Source organism: Tripterygium wilfordii, chromosome 1, assembly GCF_013401445.1.
Source record: "Tripterygium wilfordii isolate XIE 37 chromosome 1, ASM1340144v1, whole genome shotgun sequence".
In the NCBI taxonomy this organism is placed as follows: Eukaryota; Viridiplantae; Streptophyta; class Magnoliopsida; order Celastrales; family Celastraceae; genus Tripterygium; species Tripterygium wilfordii.
In genome coordinates this window covers 8,444,881-8,461,987 of record NC_052232.1, presented here as the reverse complement: position 1 = coordinate 8,461,987, position 17,107 = coordinate 8,444,881, and the positions used below count along the sequence as shown (strand labels likewise).

Below are 17,107 nucleotides of genomic sequence, written 5' to 3'. Positions count from 1 at the left end.
AAATATTGTATTTGACCTTAACTTCGGATGCATACGGCGTGACTGACTGATGTACAAACTTATTTATTTGGAGTGGGAATGTTTGGCTTTAGTTACCTTTTACTGAGAATTGCAAAACTATCCCTTGGTCGAGGGCAACGATGAGGATCAGGTAAACGCTAGGCTGCGGTTCCTGAGTTCAGCTAAACCAACGTTGACGGGAAACTCGTCGGGACCGGGCAGAGCCACCCTAGAGAATTCTACGATAGCCTCCCGCTTTCTCCTCTTTCTGCGTCGGACATCTCCCAGCCTCTCCCTCTCGTCCGTACTCAGCTTTCTATCTTCAACTCTATCAATTCGCAACCTGAGTCACTCTTCACGTGAAAGGTATGGGACGTAAGGCTACTAGGATTATCCATCTCCTTTTTTTTGCTTGCATTGACGGCTGACATTGTTTAGGGTTTTATGCTTAGATTTCAAATTTTTTGTTGTTTTTGTTTTTGTTAATTTTTTGCCAACTTGCTTTCCATGGGAGGGAAAATTCAGTTATGGAGATTTGATGTGATCTTAGGATTATTGGCACGTAGTTCACTGTGTTTTTGCTTCCACTGGAAAATCAGTGATTGTGGGGTTAATTGCTTCAGATTTCAGGTTGGTTTATATGTTTGTGAATTGATGGCCAAATACGAACATTATTTCCTCTTTATTCATCATTCGCTCTTCTTCGTTGGCTGCTACTGATGGTTTCTTGGAATTACGGTGCTGGAGTGCTTGATTAATGTACAATATTACGCATTTATATGCTGGGATTGTAAATTCAGTTGTTCAATAGAGTCTGGGATAATGGCAGATGTATTTGGAGTATGATAAAGCTAACTTCTCTTTCTAACTTAGTTGTGTATGTGCAAATGAGATCATCGTTTGTCTGCATCAGAGGCTAACAGTGCGTCATGGCTCGTTTTTTAATTACTTAAAAATGTGTAGCCATATGTTATTTTCAATTGAAGGTAGTGTGTATTTGGCCTCAGGCTTGGTACACGAAAAGTTCCAAAAACATTTTTTTTAATGGTTAGATTCTTATTATGTTTCACTTGTCATGATTAATATTAATTCCCTTTCTTTTTTTTTTTTGGTTGCTGTTTACTGCCAATTTTGTTTCCAGAAAGTAAGTTTAATGAAACCAGTTTCTATTGAATTCTATGTACTTATTAAACAGAGTAATCAAGGAGGCCTATACTTAAATCTTAGATGGACAATGCCGAGGATGGTGAGAAATTCAAGAAGACTGTTTTTGTAACAGTTGGCACAACATGTTTTGATGCACTTGTTAGAGCAGTGGATACCAAGGAAGTTCAAGAGGAGCTGTTGAGGAGAGGGTATACACACCTTTTCATTCAAATGGGGCGAGGAACCCATACTCCCACGAAGGTAATTCTATGTTTGCTAAGTGACTTGTGAATCTTTGTTATTGGTTTCTTTTGCAGTCTTGAAACTGTCTCTATTGTTGCAAGTTTGTGATGAGCAAAAAAAAATTTGCATACAGTCCTCGTAAATTGTCCTTATACTTGACTAATTTTTATCATGTATCAAAGAAAGAAGCCTTATAGTCAACTAAAGATTATTATTTATTTGTACGTGCCTTCTGTTGGTTGGGGGTCTGATATTTTGTCTAGGTTCCCTTGTTTCACCAACAAATGTAATTTTCAGGATAACTGATATAGTGATATGTTTCCATTTAAATCCTTTTTTTGTTGAGAAATTTTCCATTTAAATCAATAATTGTGCTTTGATTTCTCTTGTAAAATATCAGAGTGCTTTCATTTTATGCCTTTGAGTTATTTCATTGCAGTCTGTGGGAGGAGACGGTACTCTGAGCGTCGAGTACTTCACTTTTTCATCGAGCATTGCAGACTATCTGAGATCAGCATCTCTTGTAATTAGCCATGCAGGTATGCTTTTGATACTGCCTGATATTATTCATTTCTCTTTTTCTCTTTTTTCCTTCCCCCTGTGGCTTAATTCTTGGCATAATAGGGACTAGCATTTTTGTTGGAATACGGTAAGTGCTTATTCTACCCTGGAAGCATGTGCTAGGAATTGGAAGTGGCATAACGAATCCTTTAATTACTTGTGTTCACTATATTAATTGGTATTACAAGTTTATAACTCCAGTATATATAAAATCCAGTATAATTACCTGTATATGGAGGCACATAGATGGATGCATGTTGTAAGCTGTCCAAGTAGTCAAACTACATCGTATCTTGCTATTACTCTCGATTGACGATCTTAGCAACTTTTGGCACATAACATCCAGCATATTACATCTTATTGTCATTTCATTATTACCAAAGTGATATTAAGAGATGCGACCTTTGCCCATTTTTCGAAATTTCAAACCTCTTCTATCTTCCTTCAATGCAGAAGTCTGTACGCTTTTTTTTTTTTTTAACTCACATGCAGATAACTTCGACGAAACTGAGTAAGAATGCATCTATTTGGTTGTTGAATATCTAACCAGTCACTCATCACTTTATCTGAGCCATTATGTGATAATGTAGCTTATAATTCATGAGGGAATTTTTGCTCGTCAGACTTGTGTGGGCAGATCTTTAAATTATTCGAGTCATTTGGATTTAAATAAATGGTTATGGTTGTATTTCAGGATCAGGAAGCATATTCGAGACATTGCGGCTTGGCAAACCTCTAATTGTGGTGGTCAATGAAGATTTGATGGACAATCATCAAAGTGAACTTGCTGAAGAACTAGCAGATAGGAAACATTTGTATTGTGCTGGTCCTCAGACACTTCGACAGACAATAGCAAGCATGGATTTAGATTCCCTCCTACCATACCATCCGGGTGATGCCACACCAGTTGTGAAGCACATAAACAGATTTCTAGGTTTCCCAGACGACTGATAAATTGCAAAATCTAATACCTCAGAGAAGAACAACCTTCCAGAGTACGCACATCTAGCCTACTATACTTTTTCCCTTTTCTGCAATAGACAATTTGCATGCTTTGGTGTCAAACATTGGTGTAGGACATTTTGTCTGTCCAATTGAGTTTCCGTCGAGCCTTTTGTATAGATTATAATTTATATTTTGAGATATGGGAAGTACACTCTTAGGTCGTAAGAAAAACTAAGGCATGGGGTTTCATTCTGCTTTAAGAGTGATCTATGTTTCATGCTAACAATCCACGTGAATGGAAGTCTGGAGTCCTTTGTAATTATCTCTATGTTACCGGGCGGTTATGATCATAGGACTAGCTCTTAAATTGGGAGCCCGGCCAACGGTCTACTATGTTGGCCCAAGGGCGCACTTTTAGTGGGCCGGGTGGGGGGATATTTGGGCCCAATGATATCTCTGCAGTGTAGCTGAAGTGGCCCAAAAAGCTACAGCCTGTTTTAATCTGCTGGGTCGGGCTACCTTTGGGCCCAATGATCATCTATAAAGTTTAGCAGAAGTGGCCCAACCAGCTTCAGCCCGTTGTACTGAGGTTGGGCTGCAGACTATGATTTTGACTAACTTATGGGCTTCTCACATGAATCCGATGACTTCTAGTTATCATATCATAGTCCGGTGGGATCTCTTTACTTCCAACTTGAGATATTAGAACTATGGATTGGATGACGAGTCCCAAGTGTTCTGTTTTGATTTTTTTTTTCTCCGATAATCAGTGCCCAAAGTGTTTTATTTAAGAAATGAAACTATAACGAGACATTTGGTTGTTAATCCAATGAGTGAGTGTGAGGCAAGTTTGAAGCGAGTATGAGATGAGTATGAGATGAACATTATCATGTTTGATATGAAATGAAGAATGAGCATGAGTGTTAGAATTTTAATTGTACAATTTTCTTACTACCTAATTTTTTGTACATAAAAATAAGAATAGATTAGTTAATGGTTGTGATTACTTCTTAATAAGAGGTATAATAATCTTTTGAGTATTAAACTCATTCTTCCTTGTGGAGATTAGTCAATCTCACCATCATTTTAATGAGCTTGGCTAATCTCCATTAGGAGGGAATGAGGGTGAGATGAGTTTGGGATCTCACCCTCTCAAACTCAACCAAACGAGGGAATGAATGATTCTCACCCGCGACTCACCTCATTCCCCCCTCAAAATGCCAACCAAATACCCTGTAAGGGTTTGCTATTATATCCTTGTGATCTAAACTTCCCATTTTATGAACACACGAAGGTGAGAAAAAGTCCCATACTACTTGCTTTAGTGTTTAGAAACGACTACAAAATAGCAAACTGAAAGACGATAGCAGACCAACATCGTGCACATCCTATCGGGTAAAAAAAAAAAAAACTCTTGCACAAAACTCCTGCAATGGTCGGAGTCTCCACCTACAGTGGCGGGAGTTTGAGGATAGAGAAGATGTACACATGTAATATGCAACGATATTTGTTTTTAAAAATTAAACATGTGATCTTTAAATTGTAAGAACACCCTTGCAACTCTACCACACATTATAAAAAGCATAACTTAAATACTTCACATAATCAAGAGAACTGCAACTCCTACTCGTAATGACATGGACATGAAGTTAATCACCACTGCCAAGTGTCCACATGCAGAAAGTCCCATACTCTCGCACTGACGGAACATGTTGTAAAGCGAAAGAATCATGGTTCAGAACTAAAAGAAGGTGCTGGCTACTAGGTCTGAGAGTGCACAAGCTGCACACCAGTTCTTTTAATGTGCCGCTTAGCTTTAACTACTAGCTTAGTATCGACAGTTGCAAAATATACTTAGACAAGTGAAAGAATAACTTCAATCTAATATTTCATCATACATCTTCAAACACACACAACAGCATGCATGCATGCATGCAGAGAGAAAACACATCTCAATTATATGAAGCTGAAAGATCTCATCAAAATGGATCAAGCAGAAATACCAACAGTGTCAGGTGCATATATAATAAGAAGTTAGTTATCAGCCACGCAAGGAAGCTTTGCATTCGCTCCTCAGGCCAGCTGCCACTTCTCCATCTCCATTTTTCCTGCACTGATTAACCAGGAAATTAGTATCATCAGAAATCAGGAAACATAACGATAACATCAGTTCATTTTACATTCATGGTGTGACAATGTGAAACACCATTTATCCTAAGATCTTAAACTATTAATTATCAAGGATAAACTTCAATACTTAACTAGTACTAACACTTTTCAGCCATGTAAGTGGAAGGGGAAGGTTACGAGAGACGCATGCTAGATAACAAACTTCCTATCAAGTAGTTTTCTTGAAGAAGAAATCATAAATTTCTCATCTCTCGTGCTGATAAAAGAGTGATTGTCCTCAAAAACTGTGTCTATGTGGAGAAAGGGTAATATGTCTTCAAGAAGTTAGCAGTAGCTGATCCAAAGTACGTATAAGAACTTGAGACATTTATGTTTCAATATATTGTTTTCCAGGTATAATAACTAATCTACTTAGTACTTGAGAAATAGAGATACTGTTGTGAAAGATCTTACCATATTGGAGACTAAAACATGGGCAATATTTATTTAGTGCAAAATATAGGCAAAATTCGTTTCTCTAACTTCGTCAATCCAAATATAAGGGTAAGAATGCAAGAAGCATATCATGGAGAGCTAAAAGCATACAGTTCTAGAGAGATGTTCTCGTAGATGTATAGAACTGAAGCAACATATGATATGAATATATGATGTTTAATTGGTTTAGATACCTACACTAAGAAATGGAAATTAAAAAGTAATGCTTCAGATTCAAGAACAAGAAGGTGGAATTCGAATGGGGAGAGAGAGAGAGAGTTTTTTAGAAAAAATTGCTCAGGTAACTCTGGTGATAATTAGTCCATAAGACAAATTCAATTGAGGATGAACCAGAGCTTGTATAATAAAAGTGATAACATTCATAAGGTAGACAAGTAAAATAAGTGCGGATTCTCAGATGGTAGAAAGCTCATAATACCTTCTATGAAAATACAAGATATGAAAGTCTCGTTTTTACACTCACAATTGGAACTTCTATGGTGAAAACTAAGAAGAAATAGTATAACTCAATAAGACCGAAACTAAAATTTCTTTTAAGGCATAAGGCATACTAGAAAGATCGTAGAAGAAGTTGTAGAACTCAATAGGACCGAAAACATGAAATCCAGATTGCAATGACCATTGTGAAGTCAAAGCTTATATAACTCACATAACGGAACTTTTCAAAGTGTTATAAAAATACACTACAAATATAATTATACACTCTAGAAATCCAATATAGCTGAAGGCAGGACTATCAACCTTTATAACTATTCTCCTTGTTGAAAAAACTCACAAAAATCCGTACAAATAAACTGTCAATGATTTTGAAGAATACTTGAGAATGATGTGGCAGGATTTAGAGAAAACCAATGGTCCGGTAAATCAGTATACTCTGGTTTATGGTTGAAACACATGAAGCAAAAATATTGAAAAATCGTTTACTGTTTTAACACTTGCCAAAAAGAGATTTAAGAAGCAGTGGTAGGTCGATGACAATTTTTTTTCATTCTTTCGAGTGCAGAAAGAGGTTATTAAAAGTAAACCAAGAGGTAAAACCTTGAACAACAACAGGATGCTATGTTTGTAATATCAGCAAGATAAAGTATACTCTCATACAGGAAGAAATGCTCTCGTGGTGAAAAGAGAAAGTAAACAACTCTCGTGCACAAGGATAAAATAATATTTTAAAAGCATACTTCCAATCACCAATGAAGACATGATAAATAATATCGTTCAATTATGATCCTAGTCAAGAAAGTATTCAAGACTTGGCCTAATGCAATGGCTACCCATACGAGTTTTAGGAGGAATTTAATGTGTTCTAGCTTTCAATATATGGCTTATTTGTCATGTTCTGTGAACATTAATATATCATTTGGATACCACAAAGTACATCATGAGCCTTGTCTCTTAACACATTGATAACAAATGAAACATGTCCATAACGACCTCAGAGGGATAAGTGCCATTAAACTAGGGTATGAACCGTTCTATTCAAATATCTAAAAGCTTTAATTGATGAATAGCTTCATAATTCATTTGAATATTTCTAATCATTGCCTGCGATATTGAGAGAACAATATATCATGGTCTACTTAACCATAAGAAATCATGTAGTTAATTTATACTCGAACAAGGGTTGTCCAATGAGAAGGGCATAAAATAGAATTCCCACGAATTAAAGTGTGAAAAATAGGTTGGTCTATTAGAAAAATGACAATCAAGAGAGAAGTAGGAGGAAAAAAAACAGGAGAGAAGGAAAGAATATGAGAAAAAGATAGAGAGAATTCTAAGTATAAGAAAAAAACGAACAAAGCTTATCGGGGTAGTGCAGATGGAAATTTACACATGAGGTGATTATTAGAAGTGAACCACATCACATAACCATAAAGTGAAGCAAAAGCATATAACCAAGAGTTTAAACTAAAAATCATAAATTAGCTGTTAGTTACTATATAGGCATCCAATACTTGAGTTAGATGCCCAACAATTCCTTAACCTCCTTAATGGTTAAAAATGATGTATTTAAATACTCCTTAACAAAGATAGTCTAGAATCAGCTTGAATTTTATCATTCCTAATGGCTTGCTCCGAATCCGCTAGCACTATTTGTGATGTTCTACTTCTCCATCCTTCAAAAGTAGAAAATGCTATATTCTTTTTTTCAGTTAAGTCGGGGTGAGAGTTGAAGTGTTGAACCCCTGACCTCAAGGTCTTGAGCATTTTACATAAGAGGCTTAACCATCTAGGCTAAGATTTACTATTGAAAATGCTGTAGTTATACCTAGAGTTTGATTATACAGTCACATCAAGCTGTTTTTTCTTGTTTATTACCACATAAGAATTAACAGTCTGAAAGAGCAAGCCTAATTATCAGAAACTCCAAAAGGGGGGAAAATTAAAAACCCTTTCTACCAGAAGTATATTGTTCTTAATGTATATTAGCAACTAAATTATTATTTGTGGTTTTCAAGGGGGCTAATAACACTTGCGACATGGTCTTTAGGTTCATATGAGTTTGGTCCTCCCACATATATATCTGCTTGCAGCTTAACTGTTGTATACCATAGAAAACCGCTTTTTAGATTTCATAATGTGCACCAATCCACGTCCATGTGGTGGTGTTCTGGGAATCTGGAGACTGAGAAACTTAATAGGGATTCTAAAGTAATTAAGGCTTCTTCCTCAGTTCCTGAAACGTGAACTTATTCCACTGAGTATGGTCTGGCCACGCAGATGCTAACACCTGGCGTGATTTACATATGTTAGGAAAAGGGGAACAAGCAATAAAACAGACGGGGGGACAACCAGCCGATCGCTAATCACAGTAATCCATGCAGGAATCAAAGAAAAAGACAATAGCCTAATAAAAAACTAGACCCACCCAATAGTTAACTGCATTATTGTTTTCAATAAAGCAAAAACAATTCATGGTAATAAACATTGCACTTAAATCCAAAAAACTGTTCAAAAACCTAAATTTAACAGCAACAGGGAAAAATCAAACCATCAGAGTACAACAATCAAAACAAGCACAACAAAAGCAAAGGAAACAACAAAATATAACCGAACTGAATTCCAAAATAAATGATTCTTCATAAAGGAAAAAAAAAACGGAGAGGAAGAGAGATCGTTTTGACTTACCAGAAGAAGATGGGCAAAAAGGATTGAAATGAATCAGTTCTTCCCTTTTCCCTTGTGGTCTGGGTGTCTGCTTCCGTCATTATTATAGCAGAGCTGAAAGCCATGTGGGAAATGGTGGTGGTGATGATTCTCCACAGGTGGAGTACCGAGGAAAAAAGGTACATTTGCTCCGTCTACAGGTGATGAAAACCTCTGGAGGTGAGGCAAAAGAGACGGTGAATTGGACTGAAGGGTCCCCCTATTAATACCAGCTAGACCGGAAGAGATACTAAAGTTTAGATTGTAATCGCCCCCGGGCCCCTGCTGGGTGGTTACCGCCACGGGGATAAGATGATCTGTTGTGGCGAACTGGAAATGCTGCTGCTCCGGATGGTTCTCCCCAGATACGCTGAATGGTGGGATTGGCAATGCCTGTGGGATGGAGTTCCCCAATTGAATTTGTCCCGGAAACCCCGATGGATGATGACCCGCCCGAGACGATGATGGTCCTAGTAGCCCTGAATTGAAGTAATCCATTGGCGTTGAGGGCCAAAGTCTCGCATTAGAGTTGCCCGAAGGACTGGTGGTATTGTTACTAACACTGCTCATACCAGCAGTAAGTAGCTCAGTGAATGTGGAGTTTTGGGAGATGGGGTTCACATTCTGGTGTTGTGAATCGGTATCTTTTTCCTTCTTAGCTCTCTCCCTTGCTCGCTCGCGGGCTTTGACCCTAATTTCAGATCTAGAGAGGGACAAGCCGGAGCCTTTGCTGGTCTCCGAGTTGCTGCTAGCAGATTTGGACAAAGAGATATGCTGGTTAGAGTCTTGGTTGAAATTGGGTCCTTCTATCTCCAATTCAGGCGAATCAAACCCTTGGTCTGTGCCCTCGCTAATTCTCTTGTCATCGCTTAATTGATTGGGTGGAGTTTCGGAGAAAGAACTGTTCAATGAAGGGAGCTCGTTGATTGAATCAGCGGCGGCTTGAATTAACCACTCTACGGCTTTGCTTGGTTGATCGTATCCCAGCCTATCTTGGAGATCGTAGAATTGAATCGCAGTTGCAACCGATAACCGGACCCTCCGGTCTCTCGGCCCTTTTGAAGTCCAAACCTTGCTGTGCCGATCTTTGCCACCGGAGGCACGAGAAACCCTAATGATCCGTGAAGAATGGTGCCACCCACGAAGACGATTAGTACCAAGGTCACCGCCTTCTCCACCGGCGGTAATATTGGTCCTCCTGAGCTTTTCATCTTCTTCGTCATCTGGGTAGTGTTCACCACCTCTCTGGCCTATCTTGATGGAGGTATTTCTGCCATTACCGACTCTGGAGAACTTACAGGCTTGCGTCTGAATCTCCTCCACGTCCATGGCACTTTCATGCCTTTCTCAAACCATAACTCCAAAAACCCCCCACGTTGCTTTGCCTTCTTTTTTTTGTTCGTTCTTTTTGTACTTGTAGATAGAAGAGAGAAGTGATTACAGGAATCTAGAGAGATGTGGTGGTGTTGGTAGTGCAGGTGGGGTTACTGTGTCCTATGCATTGATGACTATTATACAGAGACTACTTTGGCTGTGTGGTGATAAAATGGCCTTGTTTTTACTCTTCGATATATCACGGTCCAAGTCAGAAGGTTCTTGTTTGAGCTTTTTGCAGTTGCAGAGGCTACTTTCAGCCTAAACCTGCAATCACCCACAAAAATCTTATAAAAATTAAAGAGCATCAGATGCTTAAATAGCTAGACAGACAGACCGACTCATTTACACATATGGACTCACTCATTGTATTAACAGGCAGCTAAGATCTGGACATGACTGTGCTATTGCCGATGCTGTTTCTGCTCACCATTGCTATGGCTACTTCTATACAAATCTCTTTTTTAGGTTTGGCTGATGCTTTTAGTAGCTTAAATCTAAAGAGAATTAGGATTAAAGATATCATGCTTTCACAAAAGGTTAAATAACAAAAAAGCCTACGGAAATCAAGCTAAAAGATAATCGACAGTACACTATGGGTTGCCAATATTCATCAACATTTAAAGCTCTCGCTGAGCTGACGGCTACCAACAATGGCAGACCCTGTTAAGCTTAAAAGAACAATAAATGACAAATTGCTCATTAATTAAATGAAAAACAGTGTTTCAAGATTACCAACAACAACCAATAACCCCTAGGATGTTTCCATCTTCCCTGTTCTCTCCACTTACCCATGAAAAAACACTCAAAAAAAGGATGGTACCTTTACTTTGAAGTTTGAACAGCGTCCGCTACAGTTACTGGTGTCAAGTTTAGATGAGAGATAAAGTAATGAGCCCGTAATTTTGTTTGCTCAAACAGATCTTTCGTTTCTTCAAAAGGACATCAGTGTCCAAGCATCCAATACTGCTTGCAGATCTGCAATCTCAACCTCTCTTACCTTCACAGATCAGTACCTATATAGCAGAATTTTAGGCGTTAATTTTCTTCTAAATACCTTCAGTGCATCTTATGATTGCGTAAATCGCACAATTACATATTAATTGACGATGATATGACTAGAAATTAGTCAGTTCATTAAGAAAGTATAGAGCAAATTTAGGTCATCGAATAGCATGAGCTTCTAAGATCAGCGCATATGAATTCAATAAAACTGCGAAAATGTCTGCGAAATTTTGCTCCAAATATGCGGTGACAGCAACAAATTCCATTGAAGGAGATCAAAAGAGTTTCAACCTGTGTAAGCAAGAAAAACCTTCTTCAAATTTCTTTCTCCAGCTCAGACTTTCTATAATTCTGTATCTTCCATTTTTGCAACAATTAGGATTTTTGTTTTCTTCTGAAAATCGCAGAACCAAAGTACTGCCACTAACTGGATCGCACTTCTTTCAATCTCCTGAAAACTGATGAAGAATTTGTAGCAAGATTAACACTCACACAAGAGTATGCGTTAGGGTTGGAGTGTTTGGAGAGCGAGAAAGTGAAAGGAAACGAAAACGAAAATGAAAATTGAATCCGAAGAGAAATGATGTTCACAGGCCAATTAGCCGAGTAACGACGAAGAGAAAATGAAAGTGAAGTGAAAGAGAATTGATTGGCGTGAGTGTCCACACCTACCACACTGGTCGGGGTGCAAAAAAATATCCGTTCTGAGTCGGATTCGGATCGGACAATATCAGAAATTTATGAAATATTTATATGTTTAGATTCTAATTTAGATTAAATTTCAGACGCAATTAATTGATAAGACCATGATTTGGAGGGTGAATAAAAAAAGTGTTTGAAATCTTAATGAAGCAAGTCTTAAAAACTAATTTGCTTGCAAGATATCAAGCGGAAGGGGTAAATGGTAATTGCAGGAATGATGAAATGGAGAGCACTAAATCCCTCAAACTAATCACAAACTAGGGTTGTCAATAAAAATCACGTAAATCAAATCGATCGTCAATTAAATTGATTGGTCGGTTATTATAAAATACATATTAATGACGACCGATTGAAAAATTGTTTAAATTTATGTCAAAAAACTGAAAAAAAAAAAAAACCCGATCGAACTGACCATTTGACACCCCTATCACAAACTATGTAGAGTTGTTATTAAGATATGTTTAATGCAAGGATTTGGAGAGGCATTTACTTAATTAATTAATGTAATAACACCTAGCTAGCTAATTGTCCGTACAAGTAATGATGTGTCTCTCTTTTTTTTTTAAATAAGTCATTATTGTAAGGTACAGAAGATGACATTTGATGGGCCAGGTAAGCAACATAGAACCCACTATGGTTCCTTTGCTGGCAAACAAATTAACAGCAGGAGAGACCCAGACACTCATATCCTATATATGTTTTGTTTAATGTGATTTTCTTGATTTTAGGGATTTTATCGGTTGCCAACCGTTGATACCCATTCATCGATCGGTTCCAACAAAAATACAAATTTAAATTTTTTAACAAATAATATATATATATATATGTATAATTATTTTTTTCTATATATATAGAGGTACAAATTAGGATTATTTGAGCGACTCACGTAATCGTTGACCTCTCGCAAATTGATTGTGAGTAATTTTGTCGAGACTATAAGCGAATTGCACAAAGGCTTCTAATTCGCGAATTGAGCCAATTTTCAATTTTAATTTGCACATTGACAGAAAGATACTATGAAACTTCATTGTTCCCTAAAATTGATTTTGGGCCTTTCTTAAGTAGCTTAGGTGGAGGGCGAAAAAAGTCTCCTTCCAGACGTCCGAGCCATCAATGAGAAACCACTCTGAAAAGAGCTAAAACTCTAATTTTATGTCAAGACCTACGGGCCAAGGGACAGGAAACCGCTCTTAGAGATTTTTTTTATTCATTTTGAAAGTTATTTCAATGAATTGGATTTCTCATAATCACTAAGTCCTAGCTTTGTTTAGCTTTTCACTCTAGTGCAAAGTGTTTAGACTTGTATTTTGGGTCCGTTTTGTCACAGCAAAATTTATTTGTCTCTTTATTACCATATATGTTTAAAGAGTTCAAATATAAATATCATACAAATCACATATTTTTTATTTTTAGGAAAAAAAATTATCATTAGCTACCGCCATTGGTGAGACGTATAAGTTTTAAATGTTTCAACCTTTAAATATTGTATATATATTTTTTGGTTAATTAATAGGGAAATCGTACTTGATTAATTAGTAGCGAGCCTAGGCAGCTCCACATTTGGAAGGCAGATTTATCCTAGGCTCTGTTTGGTAGAGCGGATAGCTTGATTTTCAATGCTAGCCGAAATGCTGTAGAAAAAATGTTGAGTTTAAAGCTGTGAAATATGTTGTGAGGTGTTTGGTGAACTAAAAGCTGACGCTAGCGAAAAAACTGTTGACTAAAAGTATTATCTTGAATATAATAATCATTTTTTAATTAAAATTATTTAATAAATATAATTTATTATTAAAATTAATTTTAGTATATTAGAAATTCTTTTATATCAAAACTGAAAATGTTAATTAATAAAATAAATAAGTTTATTAGAAATTATTTAAAATTTTTTTTATCATTACATTTAAAATTATATCTTATATGATAAATTTTTAAGCATGAAAATTGTTTTCTATGCATAAATTTTTTTTTTAAACTAAATAATGTATTAAATATATATTATTAAAACTTTGGGGTCCATATTTTATTTTATGTAAAAAGTAAAAGACATCATGATTATAGTGGGGCCCACAATAAAAATTTAAAGAAAATGTCAAAACGGTTAGGTTTGACGTCAAATAAGCTCCAATGTGAAGCTTATCGAATGCCAGAGGATCCGTTGTCATTTCGACAGCGGATCCACTACACACGCTCTGTCTTTGGCAAAGCGGATCTACACAACGACGCCGACAACGGATCCACTCTGCCAAACACGCAGCTAGTGTTTGGAGAAATTAAAGAAAGGAATGCCTAATTAGTAATTAAAGTCTTCAAATAGCTAGCTAGGTCAAGCAAGGACAACAGACTCATGAAGTAAAGTTGAGAAGTTAAGACATTATGAAATTAATTAAGAACAAAGCTAATATATTTATTTTGGCATGGTATGGTTACCATGAATATTCATCTTTTTAATCCAAATTAAATATATAGTAACTTTTATTAATTAATGTCTCTTTTGAAAATCTGAAGAGGCAAGCGATGGGAGTGGGGCGTGTTCACGCAATTCCATGTTCGATCACTTGCCGGTTAAAAAGAAGCCAACAATAAACTAAACTAAACAACTCTAATCACTCTCCTAAACTACTGTAATCCTTAATTAATTTAAGGATTAATTTATAGTGTACCCACAGAAGAGTTCAATAAAGCCCCCACTGGCGCACCATTATATACGCATGTGATTCGCAGAAAGGGAAGAAAACGTGCATTGTATTAACAACTAAAGAACTGCAAATGACACCTGAGCTACTAGTTGTAAAGACAAGGATGGTTTATATCATCTTTATGATCATGATCCCTTTCTCCATTTAAAAAAAAAATGACAAATGAGTTATGACATTATTTATTCTGTGTGAGAAATTTAAGAGAGAGAGTAGATTTTATTGTGTTCCAGTTGTTCGAAGCAAAGAGAGAGACAGAGTATGTGTGTGCGAGGGATACAAAGTGGCAGAGCCTTATAACACTCTGGCTCGAGTGGGAGTCGGGGGAGGCAGTGGCAAGTGTCGTGGTGTAATCTATGAATGCTTTGGCTGACTTGTCGATGACCAGACCACAGCGCGTGTCACGGTCTTATATGCAAAAGTTTTTTTACTTCATTTTCACCCCGAGAGTTCTAAGGAGCGAGGCTTTTTTTTGGAATAAGCCAAGTATTTCTAACCTTGTCGATCCACTATTTTTGATGCAAAACCCAACCCATCAACATGATATTGTAGGCACTGTTCCATCACAACTCAAGAACCACTTTAAAGCGCGTCATGCTAGTTAAAAAATTACGTTTACCAATATAAAACACTTCACAAGCCCTCATCCAAGCGATGTGGGATAAATAGTTTGTCACATCAATTCACATCACTTTCTTATTCAAATATCAGCTTTTGTCTATATTTCACATCGAAAATTATTTGCAGATAAATACATATCAAAGGGACTTCTTACTTGTCAGGAGATTCCCACATCTATATATAAACTCTGGTTTATCAAGAGTATGTAGGAAAATCACTTCGGATTGTTGATTCCTCACAAGAGATGACTTAGAACCAATAGTTCATTATCTAATGATTTTTTCTATCTTAATACTATATTCGAGAGTTTCGAGAGTTATCAGTATTAGAGCACCATGTTTTTTAGTGTGCCCCCTAAGTTCGGATCCTAGCCAGGATCCGCCACTATCAACAGGTTGCCCGATCCACTTTCATCCCTATATATAATAATTAAAATTACAAATTATCAATTATGACCTAAAACTATATGTGGATGGTGACAGCTCCAATTTCATACCTTAATAATTTATTTGTAAAGGGTTCATTAACGAGTCTTAAAACGACTTGATCGATCAAATCCTTTCAATCATACTTCTATTGACTTTATTTGATATCTTTTGTTCTAGACTACATGTAATGTACGATGTGTATCTTCATGTAATGTATATCTTCCATAGAACAAGAATAGTTACGTTTCTAATCATTCCAACAAGAAGAAAGAGCGGGGTTTCTTTCCATATATATATATATATGTATCTTCATGTAATGTATATCTTCCATAGAACAAGAATAGTTACGTTTCTAATCATTCCAACAAGAAGAAAGAGCGGGGTTTCTTTCCATATATATATATATATGTATCTTCATGTAATGTATATCTTCCATAGAACAAGAATAGTTACGTTTCTAATCATTCCAACAAGAAGAAAGAGCGGGGTTTCTTTCCATATATATATATATATATATATTAATTTCAAGTGCTTTTGGAGATTCTTTGCGTTTCAAACAAGTAAAAAAAGAATTTCAGTCGAACTTTTTGATTTTTACATAAATCAAATAAAATTCCAAAAGAGAGGATTCCGTTTTAGGTAAAGATATGATTGGGTAGATAAATAACACTACGTACAAGCAAAGACATATAATTATCTCCTCCATTTAGATGTTGTGGACGAGAAAAATATGCCATGCCAAGTCAACATCTTTGGTGTTACATGAACAAACTCTAGGCAAAATTTCTATAATAAGCCAGAAAATCAAGATAAATACAGGACCGAGAAAGAGATAATTCTCAATACCCAAGAAAAATCTCAATTACACTCAAAGCTAATGTCCAAGGACACTAGGAGATTAGAATCAACACGTTTGATCCTATCACGACGACCTAGGAATAATGATATCAATAGCTAATGAAAGACTTTATCTCATCCCCTATCGATCCCTATATAAAATAAGCTAAAGTTGACCTAAGGTACACACTACATCTCAGGGTCGCATTCTCCTTCCATTCTTGTAGGTGTCAAGAGATTTGTTGTTGCGTCGTCGTCCTCTCTGGTGCTGATGCATGGATCATCTCAGAAAATTGCACCCACAAAGTTCAATCGGTTCACTCAACTAGGAATAATGGTAGGCTGGTGGCTACTGGTGTTGACTCTCTTCCTTGTCATCGTAGTGTACTTTTTATCAAGATTGAGAGTGAAAGATGGCGACATAGCGTAAAGACTTCAGAATGGATAAGGTTTTGGGAACTCAACCCTAAACCTAAGTTCAAACTCTATAATAATACAAATCTCAAATTCTCAATCGATCGCCCTTTCATTTCTTGAAGTTCTTTATTTGGCTTTATCTTTTACCTATAATTTTTTTTTTATGTTTAGAAACATCGCGTTGTTCTTATATTTAGGGAAAAATAAAAAAAATTTGTTTTTATTTTTTTTTATAAAAACAAAGAAAATATGAATTGAGAAAGATAGAAAAAAAGGTACTACAATTATTTTGGTGTTCTTATATACAGAGAACACGAATACAAAGAGATTATTGGACAATTTTGGGACCAATTTCATATTTCATGA

The 17,107-nt window shown here is 36.4% G+C and overlaps 2 protein-coding genes across 5 annotated transcripts; one reads left to right on the top strand and one right to left on the bottom strand.

Moving 5' to 3' along the window:
* Positions 1-56: 56 nt before the first annotated feature.
* Positions 57-3,217, top strand: LOC120014233 (UDP-N-acetylglucosamine transferase subunit ALG13 homolog). Its single transcript, XM_038866174.1, has 4 exons — positions 57-366; positions 1,196-1,407; positions 1,829-1,928; positions 2,645-3,217. Exons 2-4 carry the CDS (start codon positions 1,228-1,230, stop codon positions 2,899-2,901), a joined length of 537 nt encoding a protein of 178 aa, XP_038722102.1. The 5' UTR covers positions 57-366; positions 1,196-1,227; the 3' UTR covers positions 2,902-3,217.
* Positions 3,218-4,472: 1,255 nt separating this feature from the next.
* LOC120000622 (transcription factor TCP2-like) lies at positions 4,473-11,700 on the bottom strand. Of its 4 annotated transcripts, none has more exons than XM_038848747.1 (4): positions 11,335-11,700; positions 10,862-11,054; positions 8,647-10,305; positions 4,473-5,008 (listed from the first exon to the last, which is right to left on the bottom strand). In XM_038848747.1, the coding sequence occupies exon 3, from the start codon at positions 9,991-9,993 to the stop codon at positions 8,680-8,682; it is 1,314 nt and encodes a 437-aa protein (XP_038704675.1). In that variant the 5' UTR covers positions 9,994-10,305; positions 10,862-11,054; positions 11,335-11,700; the 3' UTR covers positions 4,473-5,008; positions 8,647-8,679. The 4 variants fall into 4 exon arrangements, with proteins under 4 accessions (XP_038704675.1, XP_038704684.1, XP_038704680.1 ...); XM_038848756.1 differs by having other exon boundaries at positions 10,868-11,054; XM_038848752.1 differs by having other exon boundaries at positions 4,473-5,003; positions 11,335-11,697.
* Positions 11,701-17,107: the final 5,407 nt, after the last annotated feature.

Bases quoted from the DNA above. Each gene is read 5' to 3' on its own strand.
- LOC120000622 (XM_038848747.1), bottom strand. From the start codon at position 9,993: ATGGACGTGGAGGAGATTCAGACGCAAGCCTGTAAGTTCTCCAGAGTC.
- LOC120014233 (XM_038866174.1), top strand. From the start codon at position 1,228: ATGGACAATGCCGAGGATGGTGAGAAATTCAAGAAGACTGTTTTTGTA. The intron at 1,408-1,828 runs GTAATTCTATGT...ATTTCATTGCAG, and splicing joins GAACCCATACTCCCACGAAG to TCTGTGGGAGGAGACGGTAC. The intron at 1,929-2,644 runs GTATGCTTTTGA...GTTGTATTTCAG, and splicing joins TCTTGTAATTAGCCATGCAG to GATCAGGAAGCATATTCGAG.